Source organism: Rhinolophus sinicus, linkage group LG09 (genome assembly GCF_036562045.2).
Source record: "Rhinolophus sinicus isolate RSC01 linkage group LG09, ASM3656204v1, whole genome shotgun sequence".
Lineage (NCBI taxonomy): Eukaryota > Metazoa > Chordata > Mammalia > Chiroptera > Rhinolophidae > Rhinolophus > Rhinolophus sinicus.
The window spans coordinates 12,507,117-12,531,503 of NC_133758.1; the positions used below are offsets into that span (position 1 = coordinate 12,507,117).

The 24,387-nt window shown below is 44.1% G+C and overlaps 2 protein-coding genes across 2 annotated transcripts in view; both read left to right on the top strand.

Moving 5' to 3' along the window:
- Nucleotides 1–10,911, top strand: part of LMAN1 (lectin, mannose binding 1) — a 34,691-nt gene extending 23,780 nt beyond the window's left edge. The window contains exons 14-15 of the transcript XR_012498727.1: nucleotides 6,904–6,991; nucleotides 10,347–10,911. The gene's annotated coding sequence lies outside the window, so the exon portion shown is untranslated. The remainder of the gene's footprint in view (nucleotides 1–6,903; nucleotides 6,992–10,346) is intronic.
- Nucleotides 1,638–23,195, top strand: CPLX4 (complexin 4). The gene is made up of 3 exons (XM_019729361.2): nucleotides 1,638–2,077; nucleotides 6,904–6,991; nucleotides 20,682–23,195. Exons 1-3 carry the CDS (start codon nucleotides 1,911–1,913, stop codon nucleotides 20,907–20,909), a joined length of 483 nt encoding a protein of 160 aa, XP_019584920.1. The 5' UTR covers nucleotides 1,638–1,910; the 3' UTR covers nucleotides 20,910–23,195.
- The last annotated feature ends 1,192 nt before the right edge of the window (nucleotides 23,196–24,387 follow it).

Consider the following 24,387-nt stretch of genomic DNA (forward strand, 5'->3'; position numbering starts at 1 on the left):
GCGGGAATATTCCGTTGTCACACGAGTGTAGCTACGACCTAAAGGTCTCCCTCCCCCCAACACACAGGAAAGGACAGGACAGGCTGCTTTACAAACTGGCTTTAGAGTTTAGAATTGACACCATCACCATTAATAATAGTTCCTAATTCCTAATAAAATGGAGTTTTAATACAGAGTTTCATAATAAATATGAATAATAATTTACAATAAAATATGAAATGGATTTTTATTATTTGGGGGTTTTATTCTTTAAGGGATAATATTAACCTGATTCAGACCTATCAAATCCAAGTTGGCTTTGGGGATTTCCCTTTCTGACCAAAACTATTATATAGGACAGACCTTCATCAAATTGTCCTTGTCTTTGGAAAATGAACGTTTTTTTAATGTCATGGAACACCACCTAAGCAGTATTTTCTAAAGGAGAGAGTTGTGCAGAACTGGGAAAACAAAACAACAGACAGAAGCACAGGCGCTCTGGCTTTCTATCAGAAAAGTTCTGTAAAACCTTATTAATAAGGAACCCCTCAATGAAGATGAAATACAATTTATGATAAATGGTAACTTAGCGATAACGGTTTGTGCTGAGTTCTAAGCAACGCACCTAAAAGCAGAAGTGGAGCTAAGTTGTACCTTCTCACTCAGCTCTAAACAGCACTTCTCCTTCACCCTAAATCTGTTCGTCTTTCAGATTGAGACCATTTTAACAATATTTTAAAGTGGGTTAGTAAAAGGGAAAGCAGATCTCAAAATACATAAAACAAGCAGTTTAGGCAAAAATCCAGATCATGTAGTTCTGAACAATCTGAAGGATAGTCATCTATTTCCTGAGGGGCCTCATGCCTATGATAAAATAATAAGCATAGGTTACAAATAGCCTACATCTTTTACCCCCTCCCCCCACCCACATGCACACGGCCTTGGAATGCTTTCATTAGAAAGATACTAACGCAGATTAAAGTCTTAGCCTTACTCAATTCCTCCCTCGACCTGAGGAAAACCACCACCGTTGAGAATCTGCTGCGTGACAAAATACCGTCAAAGGTTTTCTCCAAGTACACCAGTGAGCTTACGTAGAGCACCGAGGAAGTGGATTGTATGTAAGAGCAAAAGGTGACCCTGTACACATCTGTCCTTACCTTCTGGGTGGGAGCCTTGGAAGTGCCGAGCGCATCACTTCCATGCAGAAACGTCCCATTTCAGGGCAGAAAGCTGAGGTAATCTTGCAGATGTAAATTAAGGACCCACTGCCCAGCCCTTTGAACTGGTCTCAGTTGGATATTTGCATATGGGACACCAGAATCACTGAAGCAGTTCAGAATCCAAGCAAACTAAAGGCAAATCCTCACATAGTGCTTCGAGTCCAATGAGAGGAAATAATGGGTCAAAGGATTATTTTTGCTTAATGAGCATTTTGGGTTTTGCGTCTCATTGGAGTCAGTTTTCAACAGGATGTTGTGTTTGAAGGCTGGAATTTGGAAATTCCACTACCGCCTCCTAATGTCAGCTCTGATTAATGTAATTGAAGCAGGACTCTGGATGAAGCCCTGCTGTGCTTATAATTTAAAATTTAGAAATGGATGGGGAGGGAGGGGTAGATAATGGGAAGGATGTCTTTCCCTCTGAAATTAGCTTAGTGTATTAATTCAGAAAGCAGTTGGTTCCATCTGATTGTATGCCTTAGTAATCTGGACCATCTGCCTCCGTCTCCGAGGTAGCTCACCTCTTTAATCCAGCTTACAGCCCACAAGCCACCCTTTTCTATCTTTGTGCCCTTGCAGAGACGAGGACGTGCAAGGTTCTTTGCTCTTAAGTGTGTGGCTGTCAACAGATATTTGGAGATTTTTGTCCTTTTTCTTTTCCGTTAGGTTTTGTCTGCATTTTGGTTTTCTTTTTCTGGGGCAGAAACAATGGCTTTCTTTATGAAAACTATGATAAGTAACCAGGTAAAGAATCTAGGATTTGGTGGTGGGTCTGAAGAAAGAAAAGAAGAAGGAGGTGCCTCTGATCCTGCAGCCGCTCAAGGAATGACTAGAGAGGAATATGAGGAGTATCAAAAGCAAATGATTGAGGAGAAGTGAGTACATGCAGCTTCATTTCCCTTTAAAAGCAAAAAGAAATGAAGGCTGGCCTTACCTTCTTCCGCTCCCAGTTTCTCTCTTTTTGCTGTTTCAGTGTCTTTCCTTGAGCTCTTTGCCTCTAACCTTAGGAAAATGGGTTCTGTAAAAGTGAACAAGTTTGTAGAACCAGCAGTTACTATGTCCTCTTTGTCTGAATGGAAATGAAGACAAAATGAATCTCCATGTCGTTTTTAGTGCAGCTTATTATTTTCGGATCTGGGCACATTGTAATTGACTTCAGTTTAACTGTTCAGAGGAAAAACTGTGAGCTTAACTATCTGTACAGCCTTTCAGAAATTCACCCTCCTGGCAAGTAAAAAGCTTTCAAATTGTAAGAATTCAGACTTTGCACCTAGAAGGGCTTTAGACAATATACAGCATAAACTTCTTGATCTCACGTGGGCAGAAAAGCTTAGAAAGCACAACGTAACAATTGTGTCATAAGACTTGGCTTCTCTAATACTATGAATAAATTTGTGGACTGTTTATTATGAAAATTTTAAAGATACAGAAAAGTTGACCAGTATAACGAATATATACCTATATACAGTATACCTATATACAGTATAACAAATACCTATATCCACCTATGACATAAAGTCAACAGTTAACATTTTGCCATATTTGCTTATAGATAGGTTATTTGCATAGATGATGATTGATAGATGATAGATAGATAGATAGATAGATGATAGATGAGCTAGAGAACAATTTTCAAAGTAAATTACAGGCATCATGATACTTCCCTCCCAAATACTTCAACCATATACCTCCAAAAAATAAGGACATTCTCCTGGCTATACAAAATGTAATAAAAATAAAATATTGGTAACATTGTAGTTCAGTATATGGACTGAATATCGCCAACAATTTTTCATTGCTGAAGACTGATCTTCAAATAAGTGCAGTCTCCATGTAATTTTTTCAGTTTAACATAGAATTAATTTAAGAGTTTTAATCAGCTAAGATTTGAAGCATCAGTCTTGAGGTTAAATGTTCATCATATGTTACAAAAGAAAAGTATTTCTTTTTGCCACCATGGCTGTTTTGCTAACGATCAATTACATAATAGTTGCCTAAGCTCTATCACTAAGATGATTATAAGTGAAAAGATTCATAACCTGGAGGAAACTAAGAAAGTACAAAAGTCCTCCATGTAATGGAAACCTTGTCTATTGTATTTTTTTCTGAAAGAAATCATGGCTTATAAACTACCTAGAATATATTATGCTTGGCTCTGCAGTAAATTAAAGTCAGTTTAAAAAGTAAATGCAACTGTAAAAATTGTGTTGGTTCTGAAATAATACTTGGGCAAAAGAAAAGGCAGCATTTCTTGAATATTGGCTAGTTTTGGCCATGGCATGTAAAAAAACAAGCATAATGAAGAAATAAAAGTACAACAATAGCATCAATGTTCTCACCTCAAGTGGGCTTATAAAAAGAAAATGGTCAGAAATTTAGACTATGCACCTGATCATGTAAAATTCCATTAATATGTCTAAGCAATAAATCTGGTCACAGATATGGCATCTGTTTGATTAACTAATGTCCCAGTTTCCCTTAATTTCATATCTCGACAGATCAAAGATCAAAATGCCCAAATGGTGTGATCCATCAATGCATTGGGTTATTTGCCAACTACCCTTCACTGTGTGTGTGTGTGTGTGTGTGTGTGTGTGTGTGTGTGTGTGTATTACAAATTTATGTGGTCACCTAACTTAAGAAATTGTAGCAAGACAATAGGGCCAACCTGCTTCCCCGTCACAAGAGGCGTGACTTCCAGCCCACTGCTTGAGTTTTCAGGAGCTTCGTCACCTAGAATACAACATAAAGAATTAGGCATCAAAAACGGTTCATCATAAGTTACGTGTAGAGAGAGCTACAGACATTATAGTGTGTATAACCATTAAAATGAGTGTTAGCAAATAAAAGCCTTCTGAACCTGTCCTCATCATTTTAGAAAAGTTGTGGGATTGACTCCACTAATTGTAAACTAAAAACTACTTAACGCACTCTACTGCACATTCATTTGGATTTTACTTCTACGTTCAGATTTTTTGTTGTTGTTGTTACTGATAACATTAGTACTAGAATGAAATCTATACCTAAATAGAATATTTGGAAAGGTATAAATAAAATCATAATCTGTTTATGCCACCATGTCTCTCAATCATATTAAAATGTCCCCTTATCTGAGTTATGGTGCAGTTGCTACCGTACCATTTGTAACTTGAACTTTGATATGCATCACAGATTTAAACATAAAAGTTAAACGTTTAAAGCATTTAGAAAAAAGCATAGAATATCCTTGCAATTCGGAAATAGGCAGCTTTCTTACACATGACTGAAAGCAATAACCATAAAATGTTTAAATGATAAATTAGATGTTATTAAAATTAAACACTGTTGTGCATCAAAAGACACCACTAAGAAAATAAATAGGCAAACCACAGACAAAATATTTGCGACACGTATGTCTTACAAAGGACTGGGATCTAGGATATATGAAGAATTTCTGAAACTCAATAATAATAAAAAAAATGAGCAAAAAGGGTTGAACAAATACTTTATAAAGATACGCTAATAGCCAATGAGTACACGAAAAACAGCCTAATACCATTAGCCGTCATGGAAATGAAAATTAAAACCACACTAAGGTACCACTACACACATGTTAGAATGGTTAAAATGAAAAAGACACAATATCAAATGTTGGCCAGAATGCAGACCAACTAGAATTCTTCCAGCTGATGAGATGTAAGATAATATAATCACTTGGGAAAAGGTCTGACGGTTTCTAACAAAACTACACTAACCCCAATTATCCTACAACTCATCAATTCCATGCCTAGATGTTACTGCGGAGAAATGAATACACATGGTGGCAAAAAGACTTGTGCAACAATGTTCTCAGCAGCTTCATTCACTGCAGCCCCAAACGGGAACTGTCCAGGTGCACACCAAAGCAGAATGAGGAATAAACGTGATGTATTCGTATAGCAGACTACACTCAGTAATGCAAAGGAACAAGGTACTGATAAATAGAAACCTAGGTAAATCACAAGAGTTTTCTATGTTGAGTGAAAGAAGCCTTCCACAAAAGAATGCATAATGCATGTTTACATTTATATGAAGTTCTAGGCAAAACCAATCTATGGTGAAAGATAGTGGTTGTCTCTAGGTCTGGGGAGCCGGCAATGATTGGGGATGGGGAGGAGGGAACAATGTTTTTATAGTTTAAGAGGGGTTACAGAAGCAGAACCAATAGGAAATATATGATGATTGATAGATGATAGATAGATAGATAGATAGATAGATAGATAGATAGATAGATAGATAATAGCTGTAGATGATAAAACTTAAATACATAACTGTAGTTAATGGCACACATGTTGAAGTGTTTGGGGAAAGAATACTGATGTCTACAACTTTGAAATGCATCAAAAAAATAAGCTGGATAAATGAATGTTTAGAGAGAAATAGATATGTGATAAAGCATGTCTAGTAGATGCACATTGTAGACTCTAGATGGTGAGTATATGGGTTTCACTGTAAAATTCATTCAGATTTTCTGTATGTTTGAAACTTTTCATAGTAAAATATTGGGCAAGGGGGAGACCTGCTTCGGCCCACACCACAGGTCACTGATCTCTTGGGTAAATCACGTATTCTATTTCCCTCTCCAAAACTAGAAGATTGAACCCAGTGTTCTCCGAGGCCTATTCCAGGCCTGACGGTTTGCGGAGGGCACTGAATTCTGAGTGCCTGAGCCCAGGGCCCAGTGATAGATAGTTTAATCTGAGTGCTTCAGACCCAGCCCTTCCTTCGGTCAGCCTTCTGTGTAATGGTTAAGATGATTTCAAAACTTGGCGTCAAGAACTAGAAACCAATTTAGCCACCTGAAAATGAAAACAGGAAGTTTATTTTAATGCAAATAATGTTTCATGCAAAGATGCTTCACCAAACCAAAACCCATTAGCGGAAATCCCGTCAGGTCCCTCATGGGCCTAAACTAGGGATGGAAGCTGTTGGGGAGCCATGAGCACTCTTTTCCCTCTGTGGCCATTGCTTCTGTCTCTGTCTGGTGACTTTGTTCTTCTTTCTCAGCAGTCCGCTCTCTCCATCTGTTACCCAGACCCCAAGACTGATGGAGAACGGCAGCCCATGACCTCCATGTTCACCAGTTACAGCTCCAGCCATGCTGTGTGCCTCAGTTCCAATCCCAACTTCCCAGGGAAGAGATTTCATTTACCGAGCTTGGTCCAATCCAGAACAGCCAGAGGGTAGGGCCATGTGCATACATTTAGCCCCCAGTAATGTACCTCTGTGGGCAGCTGTACTGGGAACTTTGCAGACATCCCCAAAGGTGTCTGCCTCTGCCTGGATCAACGTGAGCAAGGGAGTTTATTGCAAACCAGCATAGTCATGAGGCCAATTCGACGTTCCCCAGAGCACTGTGCAGTCCTCTCCATCTTGTTTGGGATGCCTCCTTCCAAACGGGGAATAGGACACTGAACCTAAATTGGGGTCTTGGGATGACAATAAAAGGAAACAGCTTTACATTACATTCCCAAATACCATGTGCCCCAGGCCTGGATGTTTAACTGGCTGAAGAGTCTGTCAGGAGCTTGTTGGAAATGCAGCTCCCATGCCCCACCTCCCATGTCTGCGGGCAGTGGGGACTCAGGAGGTGTATTCCAGTGTCCGGATCCTCTGAGCAGGGACTGAAATGTCCTTAGCTTTCTATGTTGTTTTATCCTTTCTTCTATTCTTTTCCTTTTAGGATGGAAAGAGATGCTGCATTTAAACAAAAAAAGGCAGAGAGGGCATGCCTGAGAGGTCACTTCCGAGAAAAGTACAGACTCCCAAAGGTGAGACACTCTTAACACAGTAAACATCCAGTCACTTCTTACATAATAAAAAATTAAGACTGATTATCAGCAAAGAGACATGCTCATGAACATATATATATATATATATATATATATATATATATATATATATATATACAATAGTCCCCCCTTATCCATGGAGGGTACGTTCCAAGACCCCCAATGGATGCCTAAAACCACAGATGGTACCAAACCCTATAGATACTGTTTTTTCCCATACGAACATACCTATGATAAAATGTAATTTATAAATTAGGCATGGTAAGAGATTAGCAACAATAATAATAAAATAGAGCAATCATAACAATATACTGTAATAAAAGTTATGTGAACGTAGCATTATTAGGTAAAATAAGGGTTCCTTGAACACAAGCGCCATGATACCCCAACAGTCTATCTGATAACTGAACTGGCTACTAAGTGGCCAGTGGGTGGAGAGCATCCGCAGCATGGAGATGAAGGCAAAGGGAGGATCCATGTCCCTGAAGGGATGGAGCAGGACGGCTCAAGATTTAAACTTAAGAATTGTTTATTTCTGGAACTTTTCATTTAATATTTTCAGACCGTGGTCGACCGTGGGTAACTGAAATCATGGAAAGTGAAATCGTGGATAAGTGGGGGACTATATACACATACATATATATGAATACATAAATACGTATATACATACACCTATGTCTTAATCTTAATTGAGTCATTGTGATATAGTGAAAAAAGCATTGAACTGATTTATAAAGACTAGATGCCAGTCATTTACCTCGATGAACTTCATTTCATCTGAATAAAACGAAGTTAATGCTGATAAATGACCTTTTTGTGTAAATATATCTAAAAATTGTAGAGCTACATACGAGTAAATACATATGGGATGATAACCACAGCTGACATTCACTGAGCTCTAAGTGCCAGGCACTGTTCTAAGTGCTTTGCATGTATCAATTCATGTAACCGTCTCAACAGTCCTGTAAGGTAGGTTCTTACAGTAGAAGATACAGAGGCACAGAGAAAGCAATACACTCCTGCCAAAGGTCACACAGCCAGGAAGGGCAGAGTGCAGGGTCTTAACCTCTATAATATGCTGCCTCCATGGCAAAAGGGGTCCTGGGGGACAGCCACATTTCCCAGGCCCTCTGATCGCTTCCCGTCTGTGCAGAAAGGCCACTCCTGTGGGAACCAGACCCTGGCCCTTCAGGGTGGACCTCGCAGCAGCGGCCGCCTGCGAGGTACAGGAATCGGGACCCTCGCGCCCCCTAGTGTCCCCAGCCGCGGTGGGCGCGGGCGCGGGCGCGGGCGCGGGCAGCGCCACGGAGACACACCGTCGCTTTGGGTGTTGTCAGTTCTTCCGCGGGGACTGTGAGTTGCAGCAGGGACAGTTGCAGCAGGGACAGTTGCAGCAGGGACAGCGGGGGGGGGGGGGGGGGACAGAAACAAATGTCTGGAAGTGACTTTTTTATTTTTGACATCTATTCTTTTCATACTAAAGACCAGATTGTGCGTTTTATTCTAAAGTGGTTGCTGTGCTAGCAAGTCCTGAAGGGCTTGGTTGGGTGGTTACAAAGCAGGAGGTGACAGCGCCAGCGAGGGACCATCCGATAGGACAAGGCTGGGAGGGGACCGTCTGAGCAGCGGGATCCTCCTGTGGTTTGTCAGGACGGAGAGGCTTAGCTGACCCCACAGCAAGCAGGATGGGAGGGATTTTGAGAGGACTGCCAGTAATTGAGGAGAGTTGAAGGTCGTTCCCCAGGCCCTGAAGGCCATGCTTTGAGCCTCATGCTCTATCAAGTCACTGTATCTGGAGGGGCTTGTGCTGCTGGCTATTGTGGAACCGTATACAACTCTTAGGTCGTTCTTGGATTGAGCAGAAGAACCCTCTAGAGTGCCATCTGAATGTAAGTTGTAGCTTTTCATTTCCTAGATGCTTTCATCAGAAGCAAGGAGGCCCTGGAAGGCTAGACCGTGTCCATGGGCATCCTGGTGATTGGGAAAGTTCAAGGCCATGGTACTATTTCCAGTGAATTGGAAGGAAAGGAATGAGGGGCCGGCTGGCCAGTGCTACACCCTTAGAGCCGCAGAGGAGGGTTAACAGAGGCCTGGGCCAGCGAGGAACTGCTAGGTCGGAGATGGACAACAGATGATCAGGTCATTCATTATCTATAGCTCCTTCACGGGGCGTGGCGTCTTGATCACTACACTTAAGTGATCACATATCTGATTACTGCAATTAAAAGTGGGCATCATGGTGTATATGTATATGTATGGGCATATATATATATATATATATATATAGAGAGAGAGAGAGAGAGAGAGACAGACAGACAGACAGACAGACAGAGACAGAGACAGAGACAGAGAGACAGAGACAGAGAGAATGCCAAAAAAAATGTATACGCATTTTAAGAAAGAAAAAAAAATGTATTAAAATTATGCTGATGGGAACCACTTTGAACACCTCTTGTCATTGCAGAAGTCAAATATGACTTGTATTCATCTTTTGTTATCGGTATATATTGAGTATTACAATTTTAATACAGTTTTCCTTTCTTAAAATGTGTATACATTTTTTTTGGCACCCTCTGTGTGTGTGTGTGTACACACACACACACACACACACACACACACACACGCAATGGAATCTTACTCTGCCTTAAAAAAGAAGGAAATCCTGCCACTTGTGACAACACGGATGGACCTTGAGGGCATTATGCTGAGTGAAATAAGTCAGGCAGAGAAAGATGCATGATCTCATTCATATGTGGATTCTGAAAAAACTGAACTCCTAGAAAGACCAGATTGGTGGTTGCCAGAGACAGGAGGTGAGGGTGGGCGAAATGGGTGAAGGGGGTCAAAACAACAAACTTCCAGTTAGAAGGTAAATAAGCCCTGTGGATATCATGTACAGCATGATGACTATAAAAAAAGTGGTCATCAAAGGACATCAGTAGGACAAATGGTATTGTCATTAAGAATTAGCGATAACCCTGGGCTAGGCAGGTCATCTGAGGAGCACACTGGAGGCCCTTCCTCTACCTCCTAAGTCTCTTCCTAGAGCAGGTGGGGGTTCCTGGGCCACCATAGAGCTTTGGCTCCTGGAAACCAGTGTCTGTGTGGTATTTCTCTTTTTAATTAAACTTACTTCTTATATACACAAAAACACATGACATAGGTGTATACTCAATGCATAATCATAAAACTCACGTAAATTAAGGGACTTGCCCAAGATCACAAAGCTTACAGTGACCAATGGACACTTGAGCCTCCTTATTGTTCACCTGGTACTTTTTTCATGTCCCATTCCCCTCCCCACACCCTCTCTAACCCATGTATCTCCACCCAGGATGGTGGACTGGAGAACTGAACACAACCATCGAACAAAGAGAATGGCTCTGAGCAGAAGACAAAGGTCACCGAGGCCTTATTTGGCTCCTAATAACAACCTTCCCCTCTCTTAGCCCTGTGCCATCTTACAAAGTCCACATTGGGAAAGCGGCTACACTAATAGTATGAACAGTTCACCGGGAGCTGGACACATTTGACATGTCCTTCAGTGAACAACCAACTGCCCCGGGTACCTCACTCACAGTTCCCCAGGGTCACGTCACCACAGTTGTTGGAGATGGTTCTGGGCCCAACAGAGTGCAGATTTGAGAAAAATGTCTTCCTGGCAGGTGTCAGGTCTAATGAGGCTAACTATGTCCTGTTTTGGAATTAGAACTGTGTTTTCTAAAGAAATTATTTGGCTGGAGTTTCCTATGAAAAAGTGTTTCACTCAACTGCTGACTGGGGAAAAGAAGTTTGGGCTCCAAGAAGGAGCAATGTGGTCCCTCACCCAGCAGACAAACTGTAAAAGGCTTCCTCTCTGAGTTCACTGTTCACTGTCAATAACAATACCATCTGTTGTACCCATGTATTTTGATGACCACTTTTAATTGCAGTAATGACATCAGGAGTCAAGTAAGCATGATAATCAAATTGCCATAATCTGAAGTATAGCTAGTAAAATATATAAGTCATTGTCACGTTCATGTACACACATCCACTCTCTGTTGTTTTTCTCTGTCTTTCGATTTACAAGAAATTAGAGAACTTCAAATACATACAGTAATCTATGATGCTCATGTTGGATTTGGATCTCACTCCATTAGTCCTGTATTTTCAGGGTTTTCTCTCTATTGGTCTCTCCTTTATAAAGAAGTCAAGTCTCTCCCAATGAAAACAAACAACGCTTCCTGAGTAAACATGCCTTTCTAGTTGTTTTCCCTAAATGACTGGTTCCCACTGCTCTGCTGACACCTCCCTCCTTCAAACACTCAGCCAGATGGTTCCCTTATTTTCTTTTCGGAGCTCTTGGTTTCTCTTTGTTTTGCTTACCATTGGTCGTTGCTTCCTCCCTGAAGCCTTTTCTGTCCTCAGCTTCTGGACACCTGCCTTCTGGTTCTCTCTTAAACTGTCTCCCCTCTGTCCTCTTCATGGGTTCCCCTCCCCCATCTGCCCCCAAATTTTGGAATATTACGGGGTGCTCCCTCGGTTTGCTCCTTCTCTCACTCAAGTTGAGTGTTCTCTCTGGATGGCTGCATGTGGCTGTTGCTTTCAGCTGTCACCTATCTGTGTGTTGATGACGCTCAAATCTATACCTCCAGCCCACACTTTCTTCCTAAATGTCACTGCTACATCTGCCTCTACTTGGGCACCTCATAGCTCATTATCCCCTAAACCTACTGCTCCTGTATGTTTCACATCCATTGATGGCTCCCAGCCCAGTTCATCCCCCAGGCCACCAACTGGAAGTCACCCTTGCTGCTTCCCTCTTCCAATAAATCACCAAGTAGCTACCTGCCAACTCCCTTCAGGTTCAGCCACTGATAAAGCCTCATGCGGTATGCAAGTTGGGTGTGGCAGGGTCTCAAGGAGTCACTAGAGTGGGAAGAGTTGTGATCACCAGATTAATGTAAATTCTTGTGTTGAAGCTACTCAGCAAAAGTCTCAGAGCAAACCAACACCAGTCACGGCACACCTGGGATCTGTCAGACTCTGATAGTTTTCCGAGAAAGAGTGCAATGTGGGCAGGGCTGGCTGCTCTTGGTTCTCCACTGAAAGTGCTTCCAGTGTTGGGGGAGTTTGGTGGGGTAAGGTCCCAGTGAGTCAGCAGGGTGGAGCTTCAGAGCTTACCAGACCAATCAGATTCAGATTTGGCTGGAAGCATAGGGGGAGGGCTCAGCACAGGAAAGATGGCACCCGCCTGCCAGCTGCACAGGAAAAGCACCCCTCACAGGGAAACTGTCAACTTTCCCTGCCCCCCCCAGCCCTCATCGTGAAACCACACAAGTCAGTCTGCCCCCCATATATCTCCAACATCTCCACCCCCGAGATACTGTGCCTCCGCTGGAGCCTAAGGTGAGTACCTGGGTGTGTGAGAGTCTGTGTGCGGGTCCTTTAAGAGGACGCCTGGGTTTCCTACCATCTTCTGCCCACTCGATGGTCAGAATCCCCATTGTTTTTCACAGCCAGATATTGTGGGGGCTTCTCTTCCCGGCACAACTACTCTGAGCTAGGGAAACTGGTGTGGGGCTGGGGTCCCTCACTCTTAGGGGAACCTCTAAGGTCAAGATATCCCTCCCACTTCTCAGCTGCCACCCGGAGGTTTGGGGTTAGCCAGTGCTGCATCTCTGCCCCTCCTACCAGTCTCAGCACGGCTTCTTTATATCCTTAGTTGTAAAACTTCTGTTCAGCCAGACTTCACATAGTTCTCCAGGTTAATTGTTCTATAATTTAGTTGTCATTTTCATTTGTTCCCAGAATGAAGCAGGCACAGTGTTTATCTGCTCCGCCATCTTGGATCTCCCCTATGTCTTTTCAAATTAGTGTTTTGGGTTTTTTCGGATAAATATCCAGAAGTAGAATTGTTAGCCCTTCTTTGTCTTTTGTTATAGCCTTTGTTTTAAAGCCTATTTTGCCTGGTATAAGTATTGCTACCCCAGTTTTTTTGTTTGTTTCCATTTGCATGAAATATCTTTTTTCATCCCTTTACTTTCAATCTGTGTGCGTCTTTGGATCTGAATTGAGTCTCTTGTCTCTTGTAGACAGCATATATATGGGTCTTGTTTTCTTATCTATTCATCTATCCTATATCTTTTGATTGGAGCATTTAATCCATTTACATTTAAAGTAATTATTGATAGGTATGTAGTGTTGCCATTTTGTTATTCATATTTTTTAATCTTTCTATTTTCTTCTTAAAGAAGACCCTTTAACACTTCTTGTAATACTGGTTTGGTGCTGATGAGCTCCTTTAGTTTTTTCTTACCTGGGAAGCTCTTTGTCTCTCCTTTGATTCTAAATGATAGACTTGCTGGGTAGAGTAATCTTGGTTGTAGGTCCTTACTTTTCATCACTTTGAATAGTTTGTGGAAAAGGCTTACTATGACTTTTTAGAATGAAGTCCAAACCCCTTGGCCTATACACCATGATGTGGTTCCTATTTTTCCAGCCCCACTTTTTGCCACTCCCTGCCATGATTGTATCTTCCTCTCACTTTCTCCCCTATACCCTGCTCCCCTGGCTCCTTTCTTCCCTGTAAGACTTTAGTCTAGTGCCACTTCTTCCAGAACCTTCCATGACCTCCCTCTCCCCATCCTCCTCCATGTTTATGTAATAACTGGTGCATGTCTCTTACATCATTGCCACCCTAAATATTCTCACCTACTAGACTGTGTGCTCCTTAACAAAAGGGGTTGAGTTTTTCATCTTTGTCCTCAGTGCCTTGTATGGTGCCTGACTTGTAGAAGACACACACACACACACACACACACACACACACACACACACGAGGTGTGCTGAATGATCAGTGGTATTGGGAAACAGGAAAAAAAATGAAGGAAACACATGCAAAGAACAAAGTATCAAAAACAGCAGAAAGAATCTATCTGCTATAAGAGTTATATTAAAATACATTTTCATGAAAAGAACAAGTCTAGATCTAACATCATAAAATTATAGTACAAAATTATGATTTTGTATAAAATGCAAAGGCTACTTTACATTATAATTAAGATATCATATTTCTTCAAGTAGAGGAAGTAGTACATTTTAAATAAAGCCACAAAATTATTTCTGAAAACAAAGGTGCCCCTCTTCCTAGCCAATTCAAAATGTATATGTAAGTCAAGCCAAATTAATAAGAAGAAACAGTTCCACAATGAACCCTAATCCTATTAACTGAATTGTCAATCTAGGTTAGTCATTGAAAAATAATGTCGTACCCCCTGCTGAGCTATATGATTTTGTTACACCTGGTGTTTGTCTGCTGTAATAAGGGCATTATTCATTTTGACTAAAGATGAAGATAGAAGAAAGTGTATCAATAGAATTGTCTCTAAACGTGTCACATCGAAAGCTCCATTAGAACTGAATTTAAAATTTGCCTCTTAGAAAAAGATGTGATGCTGTGAACCTTTCTTTGCCCACGTCCTTCGAGTTAGCGTTTGGGGCTGCCCAGCAGGATGCTGGGACCTCCTGCTTCCGAGCAGCTGTTTCTGGTGGCAGGGCAGGGAGGCCATCAGGGCCACACCAGGGGCCCTCTGTTCCTTCCCTTCTCCATCCTGCCTCAGTTCAGTTTGCTCCTTCTACTCACACCCTTGAAGGAGCCATGGACTGAGTGTTCTGAGGGGACATGGGAAGAAAGAGCCCCGGGACCCTGGTCCAGCACAGTAGGAACGTAATACATGTTGTTTAGCCACACCAGCTTTCTCAGTTAGTCCTCACAACCACCCCATATGGTAGGTAGATATTATTTCCCCTTCTTAGATAAGAACACCAGCTGAGAGAGGGAAACTGACTTCCCAAGGTCACACAGCCTGTAAATGGCAAGGCAAGATAAGACCCCAAGCCCATCTGACCCCAGTGGCCATGTTTTCCCACTAGACCTGGCAGCCATGCCAGATTCTCATCCCCTAACAAGCGGAATGACATTTATTCAATATCTTCACCAGACCTGGGTTTCATCATCCCTAAAGGGAGGCCTGGATAAGTGACCTCGAAGAGCTTCTTGAGTCCCTATGAAATGCCTGCATAAAGGAAAGAAGTGTGAGATGTTCTCAGCGGCTTCTAGAAGTTCTCATTCCATGTAGGGCCCTATACGTGCACACTCTCAATCAATGTTATAAACTGATGCCTATTATTTGAGAAGTCAAATCCTCATCGTCCATCCTAATCTGGATAGCCTGAGAAGTCTTTAAGTAGCTAAGGAGGGAAGAACAGTGCAGTATGGCAGAAGAAGCCACCAGTAAGCCCCGCACAAGTGTCTCAACATGGCTCTCACACAATTACCTGGGGGAAGATTTTTAAAAATTCTTCCTGGGCCCCCACCACAGACCACTGGCACCTAATCCTGGGGGTGGGGCCTGGCCATCGGTATTTTTCTACACTTCACAGGGATTCAGAGGCACAGAAAGAGTTGATAAACACTGTCCTGGAGGCACAGAACATAAAGTTGGCTCTGTCCTTCAGCAGCAACTGGTCAGAAGGAGGATCCGTGTCTGTGGGAGCCAGGTCCTCAAGGCCTCACAGCTGCCCCCTCCTGGTCTGGCCCAGACGCCCTGCTTTTGGGCATAACGGGCCGTGCTCGATTTTACTTTGTATGGAGGTGTTTGCTGACTGGCTGTATTCTTTGTTCTATATCCTCACTCCCCAAATGTCTTGTAAGCTCTGGTAGAAGAGGAAGTGGAGGTTGCTGTCACCTTGTCTAGAGGCCAGTACAGCACCCTCACTCATGACCAGGACAGTGAGGGATGGTTTATGAAGACAAGGGACTGCTGAAGTCCTTGATCCTCCAAGTATGTAAACATCAAATGTTAGAGCAACACGCCAAAGGGAACGAAATCCATTCACCTACCTGTTTGGTATCATATAGACCAAAAACCAATCAAATCTACGTAGCATCAAACACACTGGTATTTGCTTATACACCAACCTGGATTGACTAGGCTCTCGCAAGTGGTGAATGCTCACCTTTTTGACAATATAACCATCTACGATAGTCTGTCATCGTATCTCAAGTTTCCTACAAGGTGAAGGCCAGTTTATCAAGATCTAGGGCATAGGAAGTCTGACTCCAGGGTCGTGCTTACCCTTCAGGGAAAAGTCAGAAATTAGTCACAGGGAATAACAAAGGCAGGGTCCGGGGTTATTTAAATAATGGGGCATTCAGCACTGGCAATTAGTATTATAAATCCGGTTAAAAGCCAGGAGATTAAAACTGATTCTGGTCAGCCTGCATAAAAATAATGAGCTCTTAACTGCATTAAACAATATCTGAAATTGATAAGATTTCTATTATAGGTATGGGAAGCCCTCTGAAACAGAACCTCTGAGAACAAAGTGTAGCCTATAAGTCCCCTAATTGTACGCTGCTTCACTTCACTCGTTCATTCATTCATTCACGCCATGGTTCTCAGTGCTAAACCTCCCCTCCCTCCCTGGAGCTGATTCATATTGGCTGTAATTGCACTTGTATTTGTGGGGTGTAATGAGGCATTACTGCCTTTCCTTGAGGTGTGAACTGTGTCAAAATATCCCTGGTCTCCCCAACCAGGGGAATCTGTCAGTGGGCAGCAGAAAGTCTGTACAAGACATTCATTTATCAGGTTGTAGACGAAGTCCCAACAGCAGGGCGGTTCATTAGGCAGCCTGCTGCCTGGGGTCCGCTGGTTAAATCCCATTTTTTCCCCTTAATTGCTTGCTCTGTCCTGGACCTGTCTCTTAAGGGCCGATACACTCCCACCCTCTGTTTCACTGTCCACTCCTTCTTTATCCCAGGGACCCTTTCAGCAAGGATCTTGACACCAACCTGCTTTTCCTCCTCTGAAATATTGATAACCACAGCTCCTGTTTGTCCCAGACTTAGAAGCATACAAGCCTGTTTCATAACATGTCTCATTCAATCTGCTCAATCGTCCTCTGAAGGGTCCTCCCACTGGGCACCAGAAGTGTAAGGTGACTTGCCCAAGATCATGCCGTGAGTGAATGACAGAACTGGGACTCGAACCATGTCTCCTGACTCCAAACCCCACAATCTTCCCACTGTCGTCGGCCATCTCTGCAGGACAGCAATCTGGCTCGGTTGTGGATTTTTACAAATGAGACCCTGGCCCTTGGCCTGTCCTAGGTCTGAGCCAGCCCACTGGGTTAGGACCCAGGTTTGGTTCCAGAACCCCTCTAACCATTCCCTGGCAGTGTCTGGTTGTCCTACCCTTAGTCATAAGGTGTCCATAGCCCAGGCTGCAGCCCAGGGAAGTCAATTCCAGTACTGGAATCTCCACCGGAAGCATCTGTGCTACTGATAGGTGGTCAGCAACACCGTCCTTCCAGAAGAATGATGATTGTAGAACTCTGACCACAGCCGTTGACCACATCCTATACTGCCTTTAGACTGGGCAACTGGGGACCTCATGCTTTTGAGGGCTCCCCTCTGTCCCTCGTCAGCCACACTCCTTTACCTGGGTGAGAAGTCTGCAGGGCCAAGAGGACAGACCTACCCAGAGCCCACACCTCTCTTTTAGACCACACTCTAGCTGCCCAGGACCCCAAATTCTCTGCCTCATTCTCTGCTTTCTGGGGCATGCCAAGGCCTCTGCATCAAGTCTGTCTTGAGAGGACACCGAGCTGCTGGCCCCGAGTACTGCTAGTGCTGAGGAGTAGGGCAGGAGGTCCGTATACTGGGAACCAGACACACAAGGTTCCCAGTGAGAGATGGAGCCAGGTCGTGGGCCAGGCCCTCTGTCAGTACTCATCCTCTGGGTCCCACAGACACTAGGATGGGCCTGACAAGGGGTAGGGGAAGTTGGGCCCTCTAGGTAGCTTTCTCCCAGAATTGAGGACCTAGTGCCAAAAGGGAAATGAATAGGCCCAGCTTGCTAGGAAAGCTAAGCCTGACCACCATGTGCCCGAGTCACAATTGTCCAGTGCAAATCCCCTGTCCACCTCTGAGAGCTATTACATTTATGAATAGTTACCATTGGTTGGGTGCTTAATATAGTCCAAATAATTCAGTTAGCATCTAATTAATCCTCTACAATTCTAAGGCAAATAATAGAATTCCAGTTTATAGATAAAGAAATGAAGGTCAGAGAGGTTGTGTAAGGTGGCCAGGGTCACAGAGCCTATAGATGATGGAGGTAACATTCATGCCCAGGCAATCTGATTCTCGAGCCAATGCTCTAGGCTACACTGTGCCAATGGGAATACAAAGATAAGTCAGTCAATAGCTGCCTGTCCCGCCAGGCCCACAGCAGCCACTCTGTCCAGGTTAGAACCTGGTGACATCCACAGAAATCTTGTTACCACCTAGAGGGGTGAGGGTGCCAGAATTCTCAGGAATGCCTTTTCAAAACATGTACATGTTATTTTGGGGTGCACAAGAGAAGGCAGATGTCCTGCGTTTATACACACTGGGAACCTCCAGGCTGCAGTCCTGTGTTTCCTCTTCTCCCCACAAAAATGCTCAGAGGATGATCAATGAGGAAGGCAACCTTTACAGTAGGTAAATAACAAAGAAACAGACACAGAGGACTGGCTGAGGGCCCCGAGGGATTAGCTCACTAATTAATCCCCACAACAGTTTGACGAGGAACTAATTAATCCATTAAGCGCTTTGAGGGGACAAGGCCTGGCCAAGTGCAGGGAGAAGCTTCTCTGACCTCAGCAGGTGCCGCTGAGAGTGGTCCTACTTGGAGGTCTTCAGGAGGGGCTGTGTGAGGACCATGCCTCCCTAGGCCTTCTCTCCTGTGCATCAAAATCTGCCTGTCCAGCTGTTTCTGGAGCCAGGCTCTTTGTCACTCTGCCCAGAGAACCAAATAAAAGGAATTCTGGGGGAAAGGCTGTGGCCTCCAGCCTGGAAAGTATGGAGCCATGGATTCTTAGAACGAGAAAGGCCTTCGGATGGAGAGGCAAGTTTGTTTACACATCACCCTGGCTCCCCATTTGGACCTAGAGACAACCTGTATTTGTTTATGATTATCTCTACTCAGCACCCAGGCAAGGGGAGTTCTCTCTCTCTCTCTCTCTCTCTCTCTCTCTCTGGAAGTGCTGACTTTAACTCCACCTGTGGACTCAGCAGGTGTCGAAATCTTTCTAAAATCAAATTAATGTGGTCTGATTAAGACTGAGATGATCATTTTCTCTTTCTGTGATTTGTCATGTGCTTTGGTAACAAATTCCAGGCTGGCTACAACATATCGAGGTGGAACTTACGTTTGCTTAGATCATTTTCGTTTCTGATGCTCTCGTTACTCTTCTTGGCCCCCAAAGCTCAGTGTGCCTCCTGTTACAACCTGATCTCAGAAAATTATCTGGCGGCAGTGTCATGCAGGGAGGCCTGCGGGGTCTCTGCTCCCGCTCCCCATACAAGAATGCAGGACATGGTGAGGCCAAAAAGGAACACCCACGGAGCCATAGGTAGGGGAGTCATACCACTATATTCTCTCTGGCGGCACTATACTCTCACTGGAGGCTGGATCCACACTGTCTGCAAACCGCCATCCACGCTTGCCAGCCCAGCCGCCATCGTCTTGCTAGCCCCATTCTTTCTCTCTTCTCTCTGCTAGCACAGCCACAGCAGTTATACTAGTGGCCAATGGCTCACTGGTTACAGCTGACGGCCAACTAGCCACAGCTGATGGCCATGCAATCACAGTTGATGACCATTTACTACCTGAGCCAGCACCTGTCTATGTGAGGCCGAGAGCCTGGAAACTACTTTCTGGGACTCCGCCCCCACAGGCAGCCATCTGGGAATGTTGATGGCCCTTATCATTCCCAGAGAAACTTTTTTCTTTAGCTTCTCTTCTCTCGTTACAAAGCAAAGGGATTTTTAACACCGGGCATCATACACTAGGAGATTCGGGGACAGCCATGCCTAGAACCACAGGATGAACTGGGAAGGCACCCTGTGCTGGTAGCATCAGCAACACAAGGCTAGACAGTCAGGAGGAGCCATGCCATCGACGAGTCACGTGATGTGTGGTAGTGCCAGACTTGCTTCCAGGTGCCAAGGATGGAAGGCTGAGGTTGACACGACTCCCTGCCCAGAAGGGGTCCCTGTCTAGTAGAAGGGAGGAAAGGGACAATGGTTACGCAGAAGTTGCCACTGACGAGTGATGACTGCAATGGGGGCCCACTGTCAGGCCACCATGAACCCAATCCCCAGCCTCCATACTGGGCTCAGCCAGGGCCACTGAGTCACAGCCTGGGGCTGATAGACACCAAAGTGTGCAGAGCCGCCCTGAGGCCAAGTTGGTGTGTGATTCTCAAGCATTTCAGCATCAGCGTAACAGAGGGGAATTCTTGAAACACAGGTTGCTGGGCCCCACTCAGGTGTGCCTCAGGTCTGGGGTGCTGCTGGAGAATGTGTCTTTCTAACACGTTCGCAGGTGATGTTGGGTCCGGGGACCACACTTTGAAAACCACTGTGCTAGCAGTTCTGATGCACCCACATGCACTGAAAGAGGGACCTCCAGCCTCCACACCTGCTACCAGGCGCTGTTGAGAGACACCCACGCGTGCCACTCACTTCCTCAACAGAACTCCTTCTTTCTGCTGCTTTTAATGTTTGTTTGTTTGTTTGTTTGTTAGTTAGTTTTAGAGGGGTCTCTCTATCTCAGTATTTGTTTTACCATAGAGTGACATGGATGAGAACCAAATCCAGATGGCTGGAGATGAGGTGGATTTACCAGAAGATCTCCGGAAAATGGTAGATGAAGACGAAGAAGAGGAAGAAGACAAAGATTCGATTCTTGGGCAGTTACAGAATCTTCAGAACATGGACTTGGATGCCATAAAAGAAAAGGCCCAGGCCACCTTCACGGAAATCAAGCAGACGGCTGAGCAGAAGTGCTCTGTGATGTGAGTGGCAGGCGGGCGGGGTCCAGGTCAAGGCGGAGGTGACCACGCTGGGGTGGAGCGTTTCGAGCAGTGTATACTTTAAGTAGTGGACACAGTTAGAAAAACCATGATGACTAAACATGTAGACAGCAACTTGGGTTCCAAATGTTCCCAGCAGAGCATGTAGCTAGCACCTGGCCGCAGGAAACACACTGTCCTTTGTGTTAGACATGTGGCCACGTCTGGAATTTCCACTGTGAACCATGCAGAACACCTATCTGCTGCATGATCTTCAGGTCAGCCAAGAGGAAGCAAAAGCACATGGGATTTCCTCTCCAACTTCCTTCCTTAGAGGGCACGGTCTCACCCTGGCCACCCATAAGCATGACTCCAGGTCCCTTCCGAGAAAGATGTGACAGCAAGGGCGTCCCCAGTGAGCCCCAGGCTGCATGCTCACTGGCAAGCAAAGATCACACCGCCTCTTACGCACAGGCTCCTTGCTGTCACTGCTTCTAAAGTGCGGCACTTGAACGAGGCAGTAGCAGGGATGTGGTAAAAGAGGAGAATGACGGCAGAGAACAGACCTTATCAGCCGTTTGCCTTGTTGAACACCATCCCGAAGGTCATGTGAAGAGTGGACTTGAGGGGGGTGACACCAGAAGCAGGGGCAACTGGGAAAGGCATCGCTGTTTTTGCATTCGGCGTATTTCCTTGTGTCTGAACTTGGGGATAGCAGTGAGAACACAAGGAGTGGACGAATAGAGCCCTGAAAAGTTAAATCAGTCTCTGTGTTGTGTCTCCCCCCCACCTCCCCCACCCGGTTTCTCGCTCATCCTCTTCTGCCTCTCTCCTTCTTTTTCCTCTCTGGTCCCTCCCCATCCCAATCCTCCAGACTAACTTCCAATAAATCGTGCTGTCATTCTGTGCCCCAGTCTTCCAGGCTGTGCACAGATTTCTTTCTCCTAACATTTGCTCTCTTTCAAAGGGAATTACCCAAAAGGCTTAGAACATTTACTTCTGAAACACTTTGTTTAACCAAAGCCAAGCAAACCAAAATGAGATACTGGTTTTTCGATGAATGTTCATAGACTAAATAATTCTCAAAGACAAATTTTTATCAAGAAGAACTGCTCTATTGAAAGAAAGGGAACTACAACCAAAAAGTCAGGGGTTAACCTAGTCCATACCCAGAGCTCCTGAATGTGCTATATAAGGAGTTTCATATTATGAAAATACATAAATAAAACAAATTATTAGGGGTCCAGAACCATCCATCTTCAGAACTTTCGTATCTTCCCCAACTAAAACTGTGATCCATTGAACGCTAACTCCCATTTCTTCTTTCCCCCGGCCTGGTCACCACCATTCTACTTTCAGTCGCTATGAATGTGAGTATTCTAAGAACTTCATAAGAGTGGGTCATAGAATATTTGTCCTTTCATGACTGGCTTATTTCCCTTCCCATGATATCCTCCATGTTCATATCTGTTGCAGCATATATGTGTCATAATTTCCTTCCTTTTTATGGCTGAATAATATTTCATTGGCTGTAGATACTACGTTTACTATCCATTCATCTGGACACTTGGGTTGCTTCCACCTTTTAACTATTGTGACTGATGCTACTATGAGTGACTATTCTAGTCCCTGCTTCCAATTTTTTTTCAGTGAAATTAGGTAGAATTCCACCCAGAAGTGGAATTGCTGGATTATCCTTAAGTTTTTATCTACGTTAGAAATACCAGTTTGGGGAGCTGCGAAAATGATGTCTGGGGAATGTTATAAAATTTCATATCATACAAATTAAATTCAGATTCAGAAATCTTGGAATTTTTTTGCCTTTTACCAAACCTTTTATTATGGACAAATTTCAACACCTTACCAAAAGTAGAAATACAAGTATAACAAATCCACATGTACCCAAGATTAGCTTCTTTGCCCTAAAGTGCTGCTATCCTTAGAAAACTATACTACATTGTTACAACTTCATCTATAAACTGATGGTGTCATTCTCAGATGGTATCTAATTCCTGGAGCTATAGAAAGATAGCATAAATGTACTAAGCAATGCTTGCTTGTTTTCTTAAGTAATTTCAGAAGCCATTAAAAGATTTCCTAGCTGTATTTCCTTAAAGCTCATTCCTTTAACTTACAATGCACAGACCCTGAAGTAAAGTGCAGTAAGTTGCCGGCATTTGAGTGAAGATACTTCCGGGGAGCATCTTGAAAAACCCTACTGAAAGCATCTGGTGGTTAAAAGAGGCCAATTAGATTGGTCAAGACATAGAAGATCGGCATTTTTAGGGCTTGAGGAGTCAAAGGAGAAAGTACAATAAAAATTATGTACTAAATAAAAACAAACAAATGTCCATAAAACTGCCATCAACTGTAAAAGTAAACTAAAGCTATTAGTATGCAGCAGAGTGGCAGGATCCACTTTGGAAAAAGAGTGGCGTTTTCTAAAATGATGCACTGCACCCCGCTCAGGGAGAAGCCAGGGCAGGGAGGGCTCTGAGCACGCCAGCAGGGGCATTGCATGGGGCCCCAACTCCTCATCTGATGAACACTCACAGCAAACGCCGTGGGGGAAACCCAGCCAGCGCTGATGCTAACAAAACTGGAGTGGATGGAACTGGCTTTTGAAAGTGATCAGATGAAATGACAGGAAGTATCATGTGAACATTCGGGGGAGGGCATTTCAGGCAATGGGAATAGTCCCTGCAAAGTCGTGAGGCAGGAAGGGACTTGGGGGATTTTGAGAAGAGAGACAAAGGCCAATGTGGCCGTAGCTTAGTGAGCTAGTTGGGGCAGACAGGAAACTGGCCAGCAGTGTTCAATGAAGCTATCTGAGAAGTGGGGAAGGGGAAGTCTTATAGAGCAGGGCACAGAGTTTGGGTCTTATCCTAAGTGTGTGGACAGAGTGCCAGAGAGCAGTTTCCAGGCTGTCGGCCTCACGTGGAAAGGTGATGGCTCGGTTATTAGACGTCCATCAGCTGTAATCAGATGGCCATTAGTTGTAACTAGTTGGCCATCAGCTGTAACTGGTTAGCCATTAGCTACTAATGTAACTGCCGTGGCTACACTGGCAAGCGGGGTTGGTTTGTTGGTTGGCAGAGAAGTGGATGGCAGATTGCGGATCGTGTGGCTCCTGCTTCCTGTGTCTCCAACCCAGCCGCCAGCAAGAATATAATAGTATGACTCCCCCATCTATGGCTCCGTTGGTGTTCCTTTTTGGCCTCACCACATCCTGCGATCTGGTGTGGGGAGCAGGACCAGAGACCCTGCATGACATTAATTAACAGTAAGCATTTGGGGGGCTTTCGCATGATCTGATTTATATTTTCGAAAGAGTATCTGCCTGCTGAGTGGAAAGTGGGGAGTAGGGAGCTTAGATAGCAGGAAGGAGACCAGTTAGAAGGCTAATTCAGTAATCTGCCCAAACAAGATAAATGATGGCCTACCAGGTGGTACAGAAATATTCCAGAAATAGAGCCAAAAAGGCT